Below are 22,062 nucleotides of genomic sequence, written 5' to 3'. Positions count from 1 at the left end.
GAAGATAAATCTCTGTCCCAGTCTCAGGTCTTTTGCTGACTCCAACAGCTTTTCTTCCAGAATGGTCCTGTATTTGGCTCCTTTCATCTTCCCATCAATTTTAACCAACTTCCCAGTCCCTGCTGAAGAAAAGCAGGCCCAAACCATGAGGCTGCCACCACCATGTTTGACAGTGGGGATGGTGTGTTCAGGGTGATGAGCTGTGTTGCTTTTACACCAAACATATTGTTTTGCATTGTGGCCAAAAAGTTCGATTTTGCTTTAATCTGAGCAGAGCACCTTCTTCCTCATGTTTGGTGTGTTTCTCCCAGGTGGCTTGTGGCAAACTTTAAACGAGACTTTTTATGGATATCTCTGAGAAATGGCTTTCTTCTTGCCACTCTTCAATAAAGGCCGGATTTGTGCAATGTACGACTGATTGTTGTCCTATGGACAGAGTCTCCCACCTCAGCTCTTGATCTCTGCAGTTCATCCAGAATGATCATTGTCCTCTTGGCTGCATCTCTGATCAGTCTTCTCCGAGCTCGAAGTGAAGGTTTTGAGAGACAGCCGGATCTTGGTAGATTTGCAGTGGTCTGATACGCTTTCCATTTCAATATGATTGCTTGCACAGTGCTCCTTGAGATGTTTAAAGCTTGGGAAATCTTTTTGTATCCAAATCCGGCTTTAAACTTCTCCACAACAGTATCTCGGACCTGCCTGCTGTGGTCCTTGGTCTTCATGATGCTCTCTGCACTTTAAACAGAACCCTGAGATTATCTCAGAGCAGGTGCATTTATACAGAGACTTGATTACACACTGGTGGATTCTCTTTATCATCATGAGTCAACATTGGATAAGAAGAAGATCCTCACCGAACCTCTGCAGTGAGTTTGCTGCACTGAAAGTAAAGGGGCCGAATAATACTGCACGGCCCACTTTTCAGGTTTTTATTTGTTAACAAAATATAAAATATCCAATAAATGTCATTTTACTTCACGATTGTCTCCCACTTGCTGTTGATTCTTGACAAAAGATTTTAATTGTATATTTTGTTTGAAGCCTGAAATGTGGTGAAAGGTTGAAAAATTAAAGGGACCGAATGCTTCCACAGGGCAGTGTGTGTGTGTGTGTTTGTGTGTATATATATATATATATATATATATATATGAATGTAAATTAAATACAAAATACTGTACATATACAAAAGTAAATACTTATGTAATTTTATTAAATCAAATAAAGGCAAGATTATTTTTGTATGTCGCTCCATACAGGTAACTATAAATAAAACATTATCTACACATATGTTACGCAGTAGATTGTGAGTAACGCTAATGAAAAAGCAAAATGCGCTCACTGAATTGAGCTTTCGTGCATTTACATTTTTCTCTTTTTTGGGTGACTTTGCAGGTGTATATTTTCTGCAGATTCCGAAGCGCGTGACTTCAAAACAAAAGTTTTTAATTTTGTAGAAAAAAGTAATAATTTTAAACTCCGCAGTCATTCATCGTGTTGTTCAAACAAAAATGGGGAAAAATTGATGTAGTGTATTTTTTTTATGTTATTCAAGTTCATACTAGTGTTCAGGCTTTGTTACAGCGTGCTTTATTAATCGAGTCAAATAGTGTCGCATCGCATCCTTCCATGCATGCAGCAGCTGACGTGACGTATTTTCAAGGTCATTGACTCATTGAAGTGGGATGAACAGAACACTTGTGAAGAAAGGAAGTCAGTGGAAAAAAAAGAAGACAAAAAGATGACAAGCATAAAATGTTGAGCCTGATGAAGAACTTCTTATTTCCTTTTTAGATGAAATGTTTCGTTTGGCTGAAATGTCATAAAACAATTACAAAAACACATCACGCATGTACGGAGCCCAGAAAGGGACATGAGGAAACTTTCTCGTTGCAATGAGAAACAAGTTTATGATTTGTTTTTTCCCTCCCATGTCCCTTTCTGGGTTTCATACCATATAAATGAGATATATGTAAAACAACAACAACAACAAAAAATAAATAAATAAAATAAATACCAAAATTTACAAATCAAAGAAAATTCAAACTTGAGATACAAACAAGAAATAAAACATAATTAAAATTAAATTTTAAAAACTAAATGAAAAGTCTCAAAGAAATAAAATCACATAGTGTAGAGTGACTGGTGGTGTTGTGGTACACACGGCAAACCTTGGTGCAGGCGGCGTGGGATCGATTCCCACTCAGTGATGGTGTCGATATCTACCCAGTGACTGACTGGCGACCAGTTCAGGGTGTGGCCCGCCTTTTGCCTGAAGCTAGCTAGGATAGGGTCCAGCTCCACTGGGACCCTTGTGAGGATAAGCGGCTTGGATAATGGATGGATGAATGAATGGTGTAGAAATACAAGAGAAAAAAACTAAATACTACCAATGTGTGAATCAAATATTTGAAAAATACTTCTTGCATACAAATAAATGCATAATAAATGAAGTATAGTTCAAACAAAAACAAAAATAAAACTAATCAAATTGCAATAAATAAATATATAATAAAACAAATATGTATATACACTATATTATATGATTTATTTTATACATGGATGATTTTATTGATTTTCTATTTAAAGCAAATTTGAACCATATGTTATCTCATATAATATATATATATATATATATATATATATATATATATATATACATTTTGAAAAACATGAAATTTTATAAAAATATGCTTTTTACAGTGGTGTGCAAAAGTACAGCCTCCCTCTCAAATTCATACCTTTACAAAAGTTCCTCACTAATGAAAGAAATGTAAAGATTAGACCAGGATTGTGCATTTTTTTAATGAATCAAAATATTACCACGGAGTTGTGAAGACTCAGTTATTAAGTTATAAGAAGCACGTTATATAAAAAAAAACCTCGCTTCATTTCAGTTATTACAGCGGTATTACTGTACTTGTTATTCGGTTCAGGGACTATTTTCTTTTTCGTACATAGCCAGCAAGCTTTGAATTTTTTTTCCCTGATAAAATATCCATTTTATGTTTGGGTTATGTTTGTCCAATATCAATCAATGATAATCAATCAATAATAATAATAATGATAATTTCCGTGATCTGAGCCGCTTATACCCGCAAGGGTCGCAGGAGTGCTGGAGTCTATCGCAGCTATCAGTTTTGTACAAAGTCTTTAGGGAAAAATAAAACACAGCAAACCACATTGCACTTGTCGACAAGCTTTTATTTTATTGCAAATACACTAGAAATGTTTACAAAACCACTGTAAGAAAGGTGTGTGCAGTGGGAATTATCAAAACTAAAAATAAGTAGTTCTTGGAATTGTTTTTTTTTTTTTTTTTTTTTGCACCTCTCATGACAAGGAGGAGATTGTCATTGGGAAAACCAAAAGGAAAACAAAAACCACCATTAAACAAGCTCAAACAGAAGTGTTGGGACCCCGAGTAGGTTTATGGCACAACCGCTGGTCCCTGGAGAAGGAAGAGGAGGGAGGGGGGGCATCATTCATCTCATTCGTCATATCAAGATAATCCGCCTGCTCATCAAAGCCCTCCACTTTCACAATGTTAGCATCACGTATCATCGCTACATCTTTTTTTTTTTGAAAATTAGCTGAAATAGACTTGGACCCAAGCAAGAGCCAACATCACAAAAGAATTCCTGGGGGGGTGTTTAAAAAAATTTACATAAATACATGGCCCTGTAATAACAACCATTCATTTATACACACAACTCTGTATTGCTTTTATCTTACATCATAATAATAATAATACTGAGATTCATCCGGTTTCCGCACCCTTTTCAGCCTCGATGTTAAGAAGGCACAGCAGCAAATACGGTGGCACAAGGCAGGGGGAAAAAAAAAAAAAAAAATACGCTAGGCGGTGTTGGTTTGTGGCACGAGGAGCCAAGCCAGGGATGTCTTTGGTCATAAGGGTGTGTGTGTGTGGGGGGGGAGGGGGGTGTATGTTTCCACCACTTCGGTAAAAGGTTTATTTTTGCCCGCCATTTCTATTGCAAAATGCTCCTAACATGGAATTAACCAATCCAAATAAAGTTGTTTCCAGTCAGTTTTTTTTTGATACAGCATCATTCAGTGTTTCCATTATTAAAGATCCAAACTGCCCCATTTTTTTAGAACCCTTACATCTGCGTGGCAGTCTTGTTAAAGTTTCCTTGAAACGATAAAGCTCAGGACATGATATTTTTTTGCGGTTTCTAAAAATATTTCGACTACGATTTGTGCAGCAGAATCACCAAGTAAAATGATTTGGTCCACTTAACACCGACATAAAAGGGACTTTGGTTGAATACAGTAAGCGCAGTAGATGACCGTTTGCAAAGTTTAAAAAAAAAAACCCCAAACAATCAAATTGTCCCACTTTTTTTTTTTTTTTTTAGAACCATTACATTGGGGTGCCAGCCACATGGGGATCAAAGGTGATCTTAAGGTCCACCTCCCCCCCAAAAGTCATAATATCAGTAGCTCAGAAAATGGATACTTCAGTACAGTTGCAAATTAAAGGGTCCCAAAGTACGCCAGTAGCAAAGTTGTGAGTCTATTCATGTTGGGTGCAGACAAAATCCCTCCTTTCGTAAAGACAGAATTGTATGACAAAAAAAAATAATGATGCACTGTGATGAAATTATGGTAACTTGTTGGCAAACAGAATTGTCAGTTGCATAAAGAGCTGTCACAGTGGCAAGAGAGGTTAGCGCTTGCTTTTCCCCCCACAACTCTGAGGACCCAGTATTAGCAATTAATTACGTTGAGGTGCCAGATACAAAATGTTCCTGTAAGCGTTATGAGATTTTAAAAATGCTACCCATTGCCCAAATGTTGATGGAAAAGAATAGCTGGCGTGAACTTCTGACCACTTCAAAATTGATTGACGAATGAAGATAGTTAAATACGCACTGCATAATCTCACATTTCTTTGTTGATTTTCCTGACGAGTTAACAACCCAAAACGTACCGAACTGGTGGAAACCTTTCACAAAATCTAGAAAGAGCCAATAAGGGCCCTTTTGTTCAACCGCATTGATCACTACAGTCTTCTTTACTGTTGAACATGTGGAATAAATGTAACATTTTTCTTTCATTGTTTTCTAAGCTCTCAAACAATGTTAAGATAGATTGGCAAGGTGTAAGAATCTTAGGAAAAGCACAGGTTTATGGCCGATGCCTAGCAGCAACGAAGACACACACACACGTTTGAAATGTGTACAGACCGACTATCCGGTGCAGAAATGACAAAAGACCAAAAACAAAGATAAAAACACACTTGGCACATTTTTCAGGCATAAAGTGTGGGTGCGGGGGATTGGTGTTTTTTTGTTTGCTTGAAATGATAAGACAACGAGTGATTCAAGTGCTCGGTTTTGCACGTTAAAGTCTCTTTGACTCACGAAGGAAAGACAAAGAAGACCTGGTAGTCTCATGGAGGATCCTTTGTGGTCCCAATTGTGCTGAAGTAACAGTGTAGACGTGTGAACCGTCGTGGCGGTAAGGCAGAGAAAGTAAGTTCGAGTCTCCCTTGTATGTTCCGTGGGTGTCTTTGCCCCCCAATTGGGAAAAAGAAACAAAAAATGATGAGCCACAAGCATGGCTTAAACAGACTAGCTCGGAACTGTTTAGTGTTACAAGGGGGAGGGAGGAAAAAGGTGGCGCAGACACACTTTCACTACCAGCCAGTGTGTGAAACAAAAGGCAAGATAATTAAATTATTTGGCTCAGTCTTTTTTTTTTTTTTTTCCTTTGTTCCAATACTTTTGTTAATATGACAAGGAGGTTGGAGGATGTGTGTCGGAAGGATGACCAGTTTGGGTGCATGGAAAAACAAGTCGTAGTCAAGTCTTCATTGTAGGAGTCAACCAGGAGAGGAAGAAGAAGCCTCTCGTGACTGACTCAGGCTTGGCATGTGGGGGGTGCTTTTAAGAGGGCTCAGGGAACGTTCCCACCCCATAGAATATTAAGTCCGCCTACTTGCCCTTACCGGCCTCGTGGTAACGATACCCCCCTCAAGCCCCCTTTGTGAGCGCCAGACTAGGGGTATGAGAAATGAGAAGAGGGGGGTGGTGATCCTAGATCAACATTTCTGGGCCTCCACTGGCGACATGGCGATGTAGGAGCCGTTCCTCATCGGCTGGGTGGCAGGAGCTTCGGGGGACTCGTCAGTCTTGTCGCTGACCTGCGTGTACGCGGTCTCGTCTTTGGCCGTCTGGAGCCGCAAATTGGGAGAAAAGTTGACGTTAGTATCAGATGGCAAAGGTGCAAAGTCGCTGTACGACAAAAAAAAAAAAAAAAAACCTGAAGGCTTGAAATGATCGGCAAACTCCAGTGAATACGTCAGAACTGGTTGCAAAAAATGTTTCAAGGACTGATTTAGGTAATTTTTACAGGAAGTGTGTGTGTGTGTGTGTATGTAGATATTTACACACACGCACAGACACTAGGGAATTCAAATTCCTCCAAATGAGTTCAAATGGAAAGCAGGTATGGGTGTTAAAATGTCAAAAATAATTTGCGTACACTGTTAAATGTGTGCAATACAAGGCATTAAAGTTTCATGATTATTTGGAAGATCAGCTATGATTGCTGCTCAGAGACTTCATTTTTGTTATCAGATAATGGAAAAAAAATGTTGATTGTCTGACAGCGACTATTGAAATTTTTTTTTGACATGTCTACAGTGAAATATCCTCTTAATACTGTATTTCCTCATGAAGTGACCATTCATGTACAGAGAGGGGGCGGACCAGTTGCTAAGCGGCCTCTTTTTTTTTTTTTTTTTTTTTAAACAAACTAAATAATTACAAACTATTTTAGTCCACCAGAAAGAAATTTCCATTGAAATATTTTTAGACGTACTTTTTGTTTGACACCAGCCTTTCCCTTTTAGAAATGCTGATTCTTGATTAAAGTAACGCACAATAAAAATAAAATGTCCAACCCAAAAATGACATTTAAATTTACACAGTTAATATATATTTAATCTATTATTTTGGTTTTAGGGGGCAGTTTTCATCCAGTAAAACTGGTGTTATGAGATGATATAAAAAGGACTAACGAAAAAAAAAATGTATAGTACATGCTCTAGTGGGTGCTGCTGTTTTGGTTAGCCACCCATTTCAACTCTAAACAATGTCTATGAACTGAAGCAACAAACTGTTTCCCTAGTGGAAGGCTGGGGTGGGGAGTGGAAGATGCAGTACTATTTGAGGAAATACTGTAAAAATGTAACACTTAGGACAAAAGCAACAACAGGATAAAATGTGCATAACCGGACTAAATAAGGCAAACAAAACAATTAAGACCCAAATGAGCATGAAAAAAAAAAATACTCAAGATGGCCAACAAAATCCAAAACAAAGAACAACAAGGCAACAAAAATAGAAAAAGACTTACAGCAAAAGAATGAAAAGCCTCAGTAAAATCAATGCGTTTTACTTCGTTCTAAAACAGAAAAAGGGGAAAAAGGGGAAGGTTACAGAAAATTCAAACAACAAGGTTAATACAAACAATGCTTCAGTTGGGAAATAAGCATCTGCAAACTTTGTCATCATTAGCTATCAAACCCACGTTTGGAAAAACCTTTAAGCAGTACTGTATAACATTTATGGGGGGCTGGCTTGTTAGCTTACCATGTCTTACTACTCCGCAATGACAAACAGCATGTTGAGAATACAATTATTTTAAGTGAATGTAGCTCTTTTTTTGGACGCTAGCCATTCCAGGTGCTGGGCTAATCAGAATTCTGAAGATGTGATAGTTGCCGCTGAAAAATCAAAACATGACTTTTCAGCCAAGTGCAGACCAATTCTTCTGCTACCTTAGACCAGTTGTTTCACTAATAAGACTGCTAATGAGTTTTTCACAACTAATTCCGCTACTTAAAGCACTTTAGAAAGCAGCGCTATAATGAACTAACTAACACAAATAAAGCCTTTTACCAAAACATGGCGTTACCAACCCCCCCCCATAAAGATACAATTCAACACAAAATAGCAAGAATCACTGTTCATGCTGGTTTTATTGTTAGATATGCATGCAATGTAGTTAGTTGGCATGCGGCAAGTTTGGGGCTTCTAAATTTTCTCACAACCTAAACCTGGCAATCTATTCTTTTGGCTAATGACACAAAAAAAATCTAACAGGGACCTTGTGAGCTGATTACTAGATCATTATTGCTATAGGGTCAAGCCTCGGGGGTGGTAGCAGGGGATTGAGGGGACTCACCTTCTTTTGACGGTTTCGGCAGAAAAGGACTACCAGGACAAGCAGCAGGATGAGGCCCATGCCCACAATAAGCAAGGGGAAGTTGGACACCAGGGTGAGGATGAGGAGCAGCGTTCTCATCTGGGAGGCAGAGTCATCATCCACTGTGGCCGTCTGCCAGAGAAAAAAAAAAAAGTGTGTGTTACAAATGGCATAGCTTGACTTTGATGCCTTACTACGTTTTTGCAGCAGCTGTTCTCACCTCATTAACATACATGATGGGGAAAATGGTCTCGTTGAGGAACATAGTGTCACTGAAGGAGGAGGTGACAAGTTAGTCACGTGCTGGCAGCAGAGGGTTAAAAAAAAAAAAAAAGAAAAAAATAAAAAAATAAACCTTACGGAAAGCCCGGCACTCTTTTCACGATGACATTGAGCTGAGCACGCTTGCAGGCCCGAATGGGAACACCTGTGGTCTGTAAACACAATAGACCTTATTAAAAACACAACTAATGTTCCAGGGCTACAGCTGCGATGCGTATCATAGAACTTTCAGAACTAAAAATCAATTAGGACAATTGGAAGCTTCTTTAAAATGTAATTGTGGATTTTCAGCAGTGTTTTTTTTTTTTTTTTTTTTATAAACTTAAGTGAAAAAGCAAAAGCGGAACCCGTAGATTTCAGGGTGGTCTGTACCGGCTGAAGGTCGAGGTAGGTCTCGTGCTCGTCCTTGTTAGGGTTGAGGCCTTCGATGGCGTTGATGTATTTGGGGTCAGCCTGGTAGAAGTGCGGGAAAGAGACCACGATGGGGGCGCCTTGAGGGAGGACACAAAAGTAAAACAAACAAGTCAATGACTCCTGTTAAACTCCACAAGTAAGATAAGAGAACAAACGTGAGATACGCTCAATGTTTGTGGAGCTATAATTGCTGTATCGCTGTAGATAGTCCAGGCATGTGTTTTGATGACATGCTGATGTGGCCAAGACAAACATCAACTCACATTTACCCAGAAACCCTTTCATAAGCTCCAAGACTTAACATTGTGTGGGTTAACAAAATGAGCCTGCTATACTAGAGATAAATATAATAGCATTTGATGTTAAAAAAAAAAAAAAAAAAAAAAACAACCAAAACATCCTGACAACTACCAAACAGCGTAGTGGCAGTGTGATGGTCTGGGGCTGCTTTGTTATTTCAGGACCTGGCCTTGAAAATCCAACAGGCAAATTTCTGGTCATTTAAAACATTCCAAAATGCAAAATTCAACAAGCTATGGATATAGAATAGAAAGAAAGGGGAAAAAAAGAAATAAAATCAGTAAGTACTTACTGATTTTAAGTATTCAGGAGTAAAAAATGAAAAAGAAAAGTAATTTTAATGCAATTTTAGTATTATGTATTTCCAATTCATTTAGTTAATTGAATTGTATTATTAAAGGCTGTTAGTCGTTTCTGCATAGGAATCCTATATGCCAATCTAAGCGGCTCAAGTGGCAGATAAAGATGATGAATGGTTAAAGGAATGCAAACACCAGAGTCCAGAGGTGAGCGTGTGTCGGGGATGCTCCTGGCGCTCTTATCGCAGCAATCCCTCTCCATTCAACAGTCAAATAATCCAATCATTGCGACACGCGCGCTGAGTACTGTTAATAATTCAACCACGCGGTCAAAATGGAGAAGGAAATACCAGATTGTGCTGGTTGAGAGGGTCATTAAAGGGTAGTGGGGGTGTGGAAGCGGTATTTTGTTTTGAAGAACCAAACTGGACACATTAAGGGTTTATTTCTAAAGTCTAACACAGTAATAAATACATAAAAAAAAAAAAAAAGAAATTGAGTTCAATGTAAAATGTAACTTAATTGTATATATATATATATATATATAAACTTTCCTCGCTGCATGAGGTATTTTGTCTTTAAATTCAGTTTCCTTTCAAAATATGTAACTTGCTTCCCTTTCAAAAAAATTTTTTTATATGACCCGGCAACAGATTATGTCCAGTTTTACATGTGGGGTTTTGATTTGAGTTTAGGTTGTAGGAAAAACTGGATTGAGTGTTGAAGAAATTACTTTTCTTATGCCTCTTTTCTTCACAATATAAAGAGGCTTTGTGATGGAAGTCTCGTGTTTCTCCAGTCCAGTAATTTAATTATGGTGACAGTATAAAATAGTACAGAACATGTTTAGCTTTTCCCAGTACAGAAATTCTTCTTGAAATTTTTAATTGGACATGCTGCATCCCGTGATCTCAAACTTGCTTTTACTCAGTCAACAACCACAAAAAAAACCCATCATATTGTTTTGAGCTAATGATTGACACTGAAAGCATATTTCCCTGTAATAACTGACCTAAACAAACACATTGGCTGACATTGCAAGCTTGACTTTGCTGTTACTTTGTTTAAATAAACTAAGTGACGAAAATCTCGGCCATGAATGATGCTTTTAATGTGATCAAATGTGAGGCTTTTTGCGGTTTCTCGATTGGCTTCGGTAAGTATTTATCTTATCTTACCTTGTCGACAAACGCTGACTTTGAGCACGCCGGTGCCTAGACACTCTCCGGCGGGCACGCAGAAGCCCTCGTTGGCGGGGTTGTCCACGGGGCTCATGAGCACGTCATTGGGGGGTGCAAAGCGGTACGCCTGGATGCCTTTCACCTCCACGTCCTTTACGTAGGCCAGATGGATGGACCTGCGATAAAGAAGCATCACACTCACTCAGTTTGTGTACCCTATGCTCTCCAAAATAACTTCCTGTGTATCATCAAGCCTACAGGGCGTGTCCACTTTTCTGACAAAATCCTTATCAGTCCTCCATGGGAAACAAGGGCGGGAGAGCACACAAAATTGGAGCTCGCATACCTGCAGAGATCAGCGGCGAAGATGTAGAGCAGCTCGTTCCTGCTGATGAGCGGGTGGAAGACAGCGCCGTCCGTGCCGTTGATCATGTTGCTGTGGTTGGACGACCAAAATGTCATCGCCCTAGTCACAAAGAGAGAAAAAAAATAACATGTTTATTTTATGATTCTTGATTTGACACCAAACATGGAAGGAATGCATATTTCAATGTAAAATGCAAACAAAGTGCTGGTCTAATGAATCAAGCACAAGCATATATACAAGCAATATTTCGAAATTCCAGTCGGAATAATGCATGATTCCATTTAGGCCAACTGGATCTGAGAACCTGGGTTCAAATCCAGCCTCGCCTGTGTAGAGTTTTCGTGTTCTCCCCATGCCTGCATGCATTTTCCCTTGATATTCCGGTTTGCCCCCACATTCCAAAAATGTGCAAGGCAGGTTAATTGAAGACTAAATTTTCCATTCGAATGAAAATTCTGATTCAGCATTCATTTTTGTTTTGTTTTGAATTTGAGAATTTCTGCAGCTCTAGTAAATTCATTGCCCTACTTTCCATTATTGAGCAGATAATGAGGTTATATGCATGTGTTTGATAAATGTCAATTATTTGCTTTTTAATATCCTGAACTTTACTGTTGCTTTGTTGAGTGGCGAAAGTGTTTATGGAGGAAATTTATGAGATTAGGGCATGTTTTTAATGAACTACTCCACAGTCAAACAGCTTTCCCGGCTATCAAGATGTGACGTGAGGAGGGATCTAGTCTAAGCTTAAATGTATTGGTGCTGTCTCAAACCCGCAGACCTGGACCCACTCAAAGTACAAAGTCACAACGGATAGCCAAACATTCATTTTGTAACCATGTTCCACTTTTAAATGCAGGGAGCAAAGGCTTTTCCCGTGAACCCTACTCAAAAGTTGTGTAACTGAGCAAATGTTGGGAATCACAGGTCTAACTGTGACCAGAAGGACAAATATTGTATATTACCGGTAAATTTAAATTAAAATTATCATGATTGCAAAAAATAAAAAGGTTTTTACCTGAGTCCATTCCATGTGTCGATTTTGCCGTAGTCCATGTAGTCCTGCTCGCCGGTGTGGAACACAAACTCGCCTTCGTGGGTTCCATTTTTCTGCCAAATGAGGAGAGAGGGAGATGGGTTGAGACATGAATCGCATGCTGGCGAGGCACTGAATCAGAACACGTTTGCGTCGGGGTGCTTAATGAGCGGCAGAAAGAAATGCCACCTTGTGCTTGAACACAATAAAGCATTAACTGAGCACTAGGAATGCTCATAATTAGACAATGGGATGGCGTACAGTGATTTTGGTAGGATGCAGTTTTGTTGTTTTTTGTTGAAAAAAAAAAAGTCTTGGAACAAGTGCTTTGTTATCCTGAAAGTAGAGGCAAAAGTTTAAACCACCCCATCATGTAATAAAGGAGAAATAAAATTTTTATAGTGTGTAAGTACTGGGTGTACTGCAGTATTTGTGCACTGGCTGTGTACCTTTAAGTGGTGTGACCTAATGAGTGAAGTCAGGAGATGTTGAGTCGGCTGCCTACTCTACATGTGAGCATCTCGGCGTGTGTTGTGGCCTACTGAAGATCCTTGCGAGAGTGGCATCATTTTTTCATTTCACTATTCCCCCCCCCCCCCCCCCCCCCCCCCCCCACCGTCATGTTGTGAGGGCATTACAGAAACTTAATTGCTCCACCTTTTTTTCACTTCACTGGAAATGGGCTCGTAAATCAGAATTTAGCTCACAACATGAAGCTTAATCAAAGTAATGATGTATTTGTATGGATAATGTCCCAATAATTTTGTCCACATCGTGTCTTCACCGGCATGGGAATTCAGTTTACTTCTGAGTCAACTCCCCAACTGAGTCATCCAGCTAAGACGTTTGTCTTAGCAGCTGACTGCCTCCCCACAAGATTGCAGAAGTCACAACACACAGTGAATAGGAAGTTGATAAATTCAAGTAATTACGTGGCCACAAGTGAACCCTCTGCGTTTACCTTCCACATGAGCCCGAAATACTCGTCCACATCCGGCTTCATGGAGTGGATCTTGGTCAGGATTGGGTCCTTGAAGCCCCACAGGTACTCATGTACCGTGCGTGTAGTAAACAGTTCGGCGCCCAAGGACTTGATATAGACTGAGATGAGGGTGCGCAGGATGTAGTAGTATGACTTGAGCTCATTCATCACCACCTGGTAAGGGAGGGTGAGTAGGGGGCACATTGAGAATGTCATTTTAATCACATTTATTATTTAAAAAAAAGGTGAAAAAATATGCAATTTAAAAAAATATTTTTAATGAGCGGCAACGTAGTCCAACTGGTTAAAGTGTTGTCACAGTTCTGTGGGCCAGGGTTGAAATCCCAGCCCCGCCTGTGTGGAGTTTGCAAGTTCTCCCCGCGGCTGCATGGCTTTTCTCCGGGGACTCCGGTTTCCTCCCACTTCCCAAAAACATGCATTCATTGGACAGTCTAAATTGCCCCAAGGTGTGATCATGTTGTCTGTCTCCATGTGCCCTGCGATAGGCTGGCGACCAGTCCAGGGTGTACCCTGCCTCCTACCCGAAGATACAGTTGCTGGGATAGGCTCCAGCACTCCCGTGGCCCTTCTGAGGATAAGCGGCTCAGAAAATGGATGGATGGATATTTTTTTTAATGGAAAAACATTTTACTTGGTGTATTCCTGAAAATCTATTACAAGTTTATAGAATGAAGAGAAAAATAATTTAAACATTTAAAAAAACATTTTTAATGAAAACCTGTGATAAGTGATTTTTTTTAAATATAGTTTTTAAAAAATGAAAACATTTCATTTTTACAATATTCAATTAAACAAATTAGTCATGATCCACTTTTTTAAGATATTGTATTTTCAACTTTGAATTTCATGAAAAAAAGCTATAAATTGAAAAAAAAAAAAAACTTTCCCCACAATAAAGTGATAAAATTAACAGTCTCTTAATTATATTTACAGTACACCAACATTTATACATTAAAAATGTTTTAAACATAAAGTATCTATTTATATTTGTTAACTTTCCCCTCGACTTTATTTTTAAAATGTGAAAAAAACAATTGTTCTTCCCATGAACGATTGTGTCCAGAATGATGAAGATATATGATTGGTCTCTTACCACTAAAGGAATGTTGATGGTTCTGAGGATGTCCACTTCAGGGTCACCCACTGACTTCTCCGGCACGAACACGAAGGTTTTGGGGTTGAGGGCGTACACTTTGGTGCCGTTCTCCAAGAAGGTGACGTTCACCCTGGGCCGGTACTCCCTGGAGCAGGCAATGAAAGGACCTGGGTCAGACGACACGAGAAGAATCCGGGGATCCGAGGAGAGGAAGTTGGACTACCTATAGGTGTAGGGTCCGATCTGCTGGACGGCCGCCTTCCCGCCCGCTAAGAAGACCTCTGGGTTGGTGACATTGAAGAAGTAGTACTCCATGTAGACAGGTGGGGGAGGGTTTTTCCATGACTCAAACATCTGACTCTTCTCTGTCAGGGTGATTTCCTAAACACAAAGTAACAAGTAGTTAAAGAGCGAGCTACCACCAAGTTCGAACACAATAAAAGCCTTGAATGTGTGGTGCATTTGAGTCCATCTGGTATGATATTTGGCCCTGTTACTGGACTTCTTTTGATAGCAGGATGTTTCAGTGGACTAACCCTAACCTAACCCTTTGTGAACAAAGAACTTTGATGTAGACATTCTCCGATTGGTGTGGTGCATTTAAATCAATTTGTAATATTTGACGCAGTTACAACTGCCCGTTTTTGTTAGTGTAATGACTCTCAAAAAGCATTTTTTTGTGAACGAAGGATTTTTGGTCTGGAGGGTGGTGGACAGTGTGGCAGGTTTGAGGCCAGACGTTGTAATATTTGGTGCCAAATCCAGATTTATTTTAGTAGGTTTCAACTTTTTTTGGTTCCCATTCCTTTGGGCTTGACCGGGACAAATATGGTTGGTTTCCTTTACTTTTTCAATGTAAAACGAGGATCAGCCTGAGGGTCCTCACACACGCACGCACGCATGCGCAATAGGAGGCAGGCAATGCGGACCCCAGCAAGCTTAGACTAGAACCTGTACAGGACCGGCATTGCCTGTAAATGTTGGCATAGTGATGAAATCATATGTGACTGCAGTGAACAGTCAAGTCACGTCACAAAGGCAGGGTGCTAGAGTTGTTCTTCGAAAAAGTAACCGGCCATTAGTAGAAACTGCAGATACAAGGTTTCAAAAGTAGTAATCAAAAGTAAAACATTGTCCGAAAACATACGCAAGTACTGAAAGTCTGATGGAGTAGCAGTATTTGTACTTGGTGACTTCCCACCACTCTTGTAGATAGAGCTCAAAACTGGTTATTTTTAAGGATGTGCATGTAATTGACTACACTTCCTCCTTCTTCCAGTTTTCTCGAGAACCTTTGTCCGCTGGATATTCACCATTGAGGAGGTATTGTCACATGTACATTGTCACACAAGCACTCGGGGTTGAGCTTGAGGGCTGCGGCCGCCGGTCCTCTGCCAAGAGACTTTTCAACGTTAGCAGATGTTGATGGTCTGCATTGTTGTCCGTTGAAATCGTTCGCATCCCACGAGTCTTAACACAAACAAAATAATCCAGGCATGTTTCCTGAAAAATTATACGACTTTCTTAGAGAGAGAAAAACATCTAGTTTATCCATCCATTTTCTTAGCCCCTTATCTGGAGCCAACCCCAGCTCTCATTGGGGAGGAGGCAAGGTACAACGTGAACTGGTTGCCAGCTTATCACAGGGCACATAGAGACAGACAACAGTCGCACTCAGAATCCCACTAAGGGGCAATTGGAGTGTCCAATTAACGTTACATATTTTTGGGATGTGGGCAGAAACCAGAGTGCCCAGTGAAAATCCACACAAGCACGGGGAGAACATCCAAACTCCACACACGCAGAGCTGGGATTTGACAGTCTATGTAAACTTCTGGCTTGAACTGTGTCCAGCAGAATTTTCTGCCATGCAACACAAGTATGTAGTTTGTTCAGGTATACCAAAAAAATGACAGAAAAACAATATGCAGAAAACGTGACTCCCTTGCGCAATTATTTTTGCCAAGTGGCACTGAATACATTACACGAACAATGCTTGCAGTTTAGCCAGCTCCAACAACAATTGTGCAAATTATGGTAACAATTCAGGAACATGCTGTGAGAGCCAACTTCAAAATAAAAGCCTCAAGTACAACTTTATCTTTCTTATTTTACACCGTTTAAACATTTGCCCGCTTTTTGGAGACTTTGAGGTAACAAAAACTGTCAAGAAACCTTTGAAACTCAAACTTATTTCAATCAAATTCTTACAAGATTGTGCAAATATGTGTATTTGATGCATCAGCTGTGTGTTTTTATTGTCAGCTTTTTTTATTTATCTGCTGCTGTAGCAAGTTTGGTCCGCCACAATAATGAGGAACTCAATATGTTATAAAGCCTCAAGTATCTCCACAGCACTGTGGATCATTAAAATTGCTGAAGTGGAAGGAAGATGATGTCACACAATTTTAAAATCAAGTTCTCCTTTTCTGCGATATTATAACTGGTTGAAGCAAACATCTTTGAAGACTTCCAAGGAGTCCTTGATGCTTTACCTGTTATTTGGAAAGCATTTATCAGTGGGAAGGCCATCAGTGCTGCCAACAGAAACACAGCCCAGTGACATTCGTTGAGGTTGAAGAGAACCGGTCCTTAACCAAACAGCAGCTTTGGAGGCGCAACGTAAGCAGCACGAGATCCGGTGAGAGGAAAAAAAAAGTAAAAGTAAACCAGCCCCAAATACAGCGTGAATTTGTAGAAACGCTTTCTCCCTCAAATATGCCACCCTTTGGATGGACGATATTTAAATTTTCCTGGGTGAAGTGAAGTGAAAAAGAGAAAAAAAACAAAAAAATTAAAAACATGCCCTTAGGGGTTGAAGAATGAAAGAAATTCCTCACATGATTTATGCTTCCATCCACACCCTAAAGCAGAGATTGGAAGACTTCCCACATCCATCCAGGGACTTTTCTACATGGGAGAAGTCTGCTCCAAGGGACCCGTATTCTTCCTTAAATTTAACTGCAATTTTTGTAACCATAAATTTGAAGTAACACAATTGAATAAGCCATACGCCCATTCAGCATAACTATCACATGCACCCTTGAATGCCTCACGGATTAAAAGTTGCTTATTTGACAGCAAAAGAAAAAATGTTATGATGTAATTTTGAAGAGAAAAAAAAGTGAAATGGGAGTATTTTTTTTTTTTAAATAGTTGTAACCTTTTTGACCGTAGAGTTGTATTCTGTCTGAATTAAAAGTTAATTATCAAGAATAACGAGAAAAAGTTATAGTATATTAATGTTAAAGTCAAAGTTTAATGAGGGAAGAAAGTCATTGTATTTTCCGAGTATTTAAAAAAAAAATACAACTTTATTCTCATGATATTCATTTTTTTCCTGAAAGTCTTTATTCTACCTCAAAATTGGACTATATTCTCAGAAAAATGTCTTTTTGCACTAAAAAAAAAACAACTTTCAGTAATATGCGTCTTTTGCACATAGTCACGTGAGAGCTTTTATTTAACGCAAAGCTAAGGCAGCAAGGAGTAATTACTGTCTTGTGTTTTTTATTGACATTGCTCACTACTTAGAGAAACAAGCGCTTTTCTCAATGATAGGGTATAATAATTTACTGAAAATTATTTCACAGACCTTCGTTTGAGAATGACAGAGCACTGAGGTTAGCGCTGACAACTACTCAAAAAAAATATGCCATTAGACTATTTTTCTCCACCATGAGCCACTTGAGGATTAGCTGTTCCCCCTGCTAAGCAACTCCTCATTTGGAGATTCTCAATGGAGAAAATTAATTTACACTAAGGAGTAGAGGGAAGCTGGCTGTCTGGCTGGCTTCCTCCCTAAGTAATCCAGATGAGTTGGCACGGAGCCCCCGAAAATGCTTGCCACTGGTTCACGGCAGCAAGCGGAATGCCGACAATCCCAGAAAGGTCAAAGGCAATCGCAGGTGTGGCCGGGTGCGAGATATAGCGCGTCCGCCGCTGCCGCCCCAAACTGAGTTACTGAATCCTCAGTTGTATTAAGATATTGAGTCAAGAGCTAGCAATAGTATTGTGGTGTGTTCCGTTTTAGTTTCTTTTTGTTGTGTTCTGACCATTAAAATTGTTTTTATTAAGATATTTTATTAGCCCACATAAGTGGTCTCTATATGCCTTATACAAAAAATTGACGGAAAAGTGAGCTGGACAGCTCAATAGATTTTTTTTTTTTTTTTTTAAATTAACACTCATAGGTGGCGTATCCAGAGGTTGAATTAAATAGTGACCAAGTACTAATGTTGCTGTAAGGTGTCTGGCTAGCGACCAGTTCAGAGCTACCACGCCTCCTGCCCGAGGTTAGCTAGGATGGCCTCCAGCACTCACACGACCCTTGCGAGGATAAGCGGCTCAGAAGATGGGTAAACATCTAGCCTCATTTTTGTGGTTTGAATCTTTCCTTCTTTTGATGGTTTGGACCCATACATAGCATACACAAGTCATGCTAAAACTACTGACTGAATTGTTAGAAATTTGCTCTGTGATTATTTTCAGTTCAACCCACGAACATTTGTGGTGTACGAAACAAACGACGCAATTGGGACCAAGCCTGGTTAGCCTATGAAGCTAACAAGCTGCTTCCACAGTTGGAAGTGACAAAGTGATCTAAAGATTTGCTTCTCGCGACACTAAAGTCACAAAACGACGGACCGCAAACACGCCCACACAAACCCTGAAGGTATTAAAAGAAGTCTCACCCATAAACTCCCTTCCCCCATCACAAGACAGATCCCCACCCCACCCACGCGAGCCCCACCCCACTGCCGCTGTCACTGTAGGCGGACATAAATGCATTCATTCATTTTCCATTAATTATTAAAATCAGTAGACCTGCAGGGTTCCCCCAAACTTATTTAACCCTCCTGTTGTGCTTGTTTCTTCAACTCAGATTCACATTCACAAAAAGTAGCAATTTTGTTGTTCGTGAATATTGGGAAATAAAGTATATGAATGTAGGCCCCTTTTCACTTCTTAAGTCAATATATTTAATATACAATGCAAATAAAAATCTTCAAATATATACACAAGAGCCAAAGAGAACATTGTGTACTTTTTATGTCGAATTCCAGAACAAAACTTCCATTTCAAACTTCTTCAATTTCAACCCCCCAAAAAACAAAAAAAGAAACCGCAACCTGCTTAGGGGCCCCCTAAAATTGTAAAGCTCTTTCAGGAGTACGCGATACCCTAAAATGGTGCTACTTTAGAACTACACAAACCTGAAACATTAAGTACTTCTATGGAGACCTCTATATTTAAAATACCCCATAAATAGAAAAAAAATGGCATGGCTGCCATGTTCTTCAAAAGAATCTCTTTTTAGTAAATCTAAAAATGGCTAGTTTACTCAGCCATTAGCATTGTATTATCAACACTTTTAGATTGGTCAATAATCTAATGGCTCCACTTACAGACTGACCAGTATTAGTTTTTTTAATATAAAATTGAACAAATTTGGACATAGGTTTGAGCCCAACAGTGACAATATATGATAAAAGAAGAACAAGGCCTGCTGTAGTTTAATCCTTGTCTTAGTTCCTTAAAATAACACAAAGTCAATTTTGAAGTAGACAATTTCTGCACATTAATGAATAAATTAACTAAATAAAAAAATGTTTTGGTCTATAAAATGACAATACAGTAGATGATTGCTTAATAAGGGAACCATCCATTCATTCATTTTCCAAATGGCAGCTTATCCTCAGTCGGGGCGATCGCGGGAGTGCTCGAGCCCATCGCAGCTGTCACTGAATGAGAGGCGGGGTACACTGGTCACCAGCCAATCGCAGCAAAAAACAGAACTGTGCAACCATTTTGTGGTCCACGGCCCTTAGATTGGAAACTTCTGCTTTCGAGCTACTTGTCACTGGGGGTGATTTCTATTTCCCGATAGATACATAAAATAAATTGAAGACCATATAATGTATTGTTAAAATACTTTTTCTTGCACCTTTTAAAAAGGTCGATTTGGGTTGTGATACATGACATGATACATACATGGAAGTCAATGAATGGAAAAAAGTCTTGAAGACCTCAGCAAAGGAGGACCTGCCTTTCATTTTGGGTCCCCCACCACTAAAATATTGGGATTCTCTGCTCCCTCAAACTGAACGACGTGTGGCCCCTCCCCCAGACAGAAAAGGTACAAGTAACGCGTGCAATCACCTTGAGGTACATTGGAGTACATTTAACTTCACTGTCGAGAATCAGGGAAGATTTTAAGGGCACTAACGTTGCAGAGACGTAGTTGAAATGGGAAGACATGGTAAAAGTATGAAGGAATGTGTCAGTGGGTCATGCTGCATCAGCCGGTCTGAGCCTCAGCGACATGCTTTTCAATGGAGCGTTTTTAATGGCAGTTCGTTGGGAGTAAAGAAGGTCGAACCGAACTCACCTTTTTCAAGCGGTTGTGTATGGTGGTCTGGAAGACTTGAGCCACCACCAGGACGATCCCCACGACGAGGAGGAGGGCGCATGCAATACCGGTGGCATAAATGGCACACGATCTTCGGGTCATGCTGCCAAAAAAAAAAAAGAAAATGGCACAAAAACTGTAGAAACTGTCGCCTTTAAGCCTTTTTGAGGTGGAAAGTCCCTGAAGCGAGTGGCAAGCGTGTTGCGTTCGATTAGTTTCCGCAGGTCGACTTCTTGGAGAGGCTTTTCCTTTTCCTCTTTCAAGCGTCCCCGCAATGCTCTCGAGGTTAAGGTGGCGATTTTAGCAGGGTGAAGTGTCTTTTTGAAGTGTGTTGATGACGAGGAGGAGCCGCTACTTCGGCTGAACTGGAATGAAGCCGGTGAGGCGGAGCACCGCTTTTTGGGGGCTGAGCCAAGCGAAGCGTCGCGTAGTAAAAAAAAAAAAAAAAAACACCCACTGCCTACTATTTAAACGGACGGGAAGCTGAATCGTCTTTTCAAATGTCTCATTACTGCCTCCAATACAACCATATGGCCCATCCCACCACTTTCAAGCGACTTATTATGCCATATTTGTAAGCTCTATCAACTTCCTTTCAATATTCTTTTCAAACGTTTTAGCACGTTCACTTTTCACCGTCGTTGAATGTAAACCGTGTAGTAGCGTCACGTGACTTACATTTATGTTTTTGGACATCTGAAAATGTCATTTTTCTTTTCTTTTTCCACGAATGACTTGAATGCCTCCTTTTTACCCTCTTACGCAAAAAAATCCCCCTTCCAAATGGCTAACGGTCGTGACGTCACTGACCCCGTCACCCCAGCTCCCCATTTTTCCTCCCTCCCAAACCGCATGCGTCAAACCTGGACTCTCATTGGTTAGTGTTCGCCCGGACCACCGTCTCGACACCGGCCCCTCTGCTCGCTGATTGGCCAGAAGCCGGTGGGCACGATGTCGAATTTGATCGACTGATTTCGGGGCGGGGCTGGTATTTAAATGCGGGAGCCAAAGGCGAGGACGCCGCTAGTGAGGGAGAGTGCGAAGGATGCGACGAGGTCGGCACCCAATGTTGCTTGCGGATGGGTGGGGGGTGGCTGCTGAAGTGGCTGCAATTCGGTCAATATGTGTACTGTTGTGCAAAACACTCGTTCGTGAACATTACTTTTTTTTTTAATCAATAATGGACATCTTAGGCTGCATAATAGTGCCTCACTCCAACGACATTTAAATGTAATCATTTTATTTGTGGGAGTTTGCGTGTTCTGCCTGCGTAGTTTTCCTCCCACATCCCCAAAACGTGCATTCATTGGGGACTCTAAATTGCCCTTCGGTGTGATTGTGACTGCGGACTGTTGGTTGTCTCTTATGTGCCCTGGGATTGGCTGGCAACCAGTTCACGGTGTATACCCCGCCTCCTGCCCGTTGACAGCTGCG

The 22,062-nt window shown here is 40.2% G+C and overlaps 1 protein-coding gene across 2 annotated transcripts; it reads right to left on the bottom strand.

The window, feature by feature from the left end:
- Positions 1 to 3,168: 3,168 nt before the first annotated feature.
- On the bottom strand, positions 3,169 to 21,434 carry scarb2a (scavenger receptor class B, member 2a). Of its 2 annotated transcripts, XM_061816291.1 has the most exons (14): positions 21,307 to 21,434; positions 20,608 to 20,731; positions 14,440 to 14,597; positions 14,214 to 14,361; positions 13,079 to 13,273; positions 12,100 to 12,191; positions 11,061 to 11,180; positions 10,712 to 10,890; positions 8,893 to 9,011; positions 8,599 to 8,672; positions 8,459 to 8,510; positions 8,218 to 8,370; positions 7,387 to 7,434; positions 3,169 to 6,199 (listed from the first exon to the last, which is right to left on the bottom strand). In XM_061816291.1, the coding sequence occupies exons 2-14, from the start codon at positions 20,728 to 20,730 to the stop codon at positions 6,068 to 6,070; spliced, it is 1,593 nt and encodes a 530-aa protein (XP_061672275.1). In that variant the 5' UTR covers position 20,731; positions 21,307 to 21,434; the 3' UTR covers positions 3,169 to 6,067. The 2 variants fall into 2 exon arrangements, with proteins under 2 accessions (XP_061672275.1, XP_061672274.1); XM_061816290.1 differs by lacking the exon at positions 21,307 to 21,434 and having other exon boundaries at positions 20,608 to 21,236.
- Between the last annotated feature and the right edge of the window lie 628 nt (positions 21,435 to 22,062).

This window comes from Syngnathoides biaculeatus, chromosome 4 (genome assembly GCF_019802595.1).
Source record: "Syngnathoides biaculeatus isolate LvHL_M chromosome 4, ASM1980259v1, whole genome shotgun sequence".
NCBI classification, from domain to species: domain Eukaryota; kingdom Metazoa; phylum Chordata; class Actinopteri; order Syngnathiformes; family Syngnathidae; genus Syngnathoides; species Syngnathoides biaculeatus.
This window is presented reverse-complemented; position numbering and strand designations above follow the sequence as displayed.

Excerpts from the sequence above, each read along its gene's own strand:
- scarb2a (XM_061816291.1), bottom strand. The coding sequence starts at position 20,730 with ATGACCCGAAGATCGTGTGCCATTTATGCCACCGGTATTGCATGCGCC. Across the intron at positions 14,362-14,439 it reads ATCGGACCCTACACCTATAG|GGAGTACCGGCCCAGGGTGA; the intron begins GTAGTCCAACTT and ends TGCCTGCTCCAG. Across the intron at positions 6,200-7,386 it reads AGGCTTTTCATTCTTTTGCT|ACGGCCAAAGACGAGACCGC; the intron begins GTAAGTCTTTTT and ends TTGCGGCTCCAG.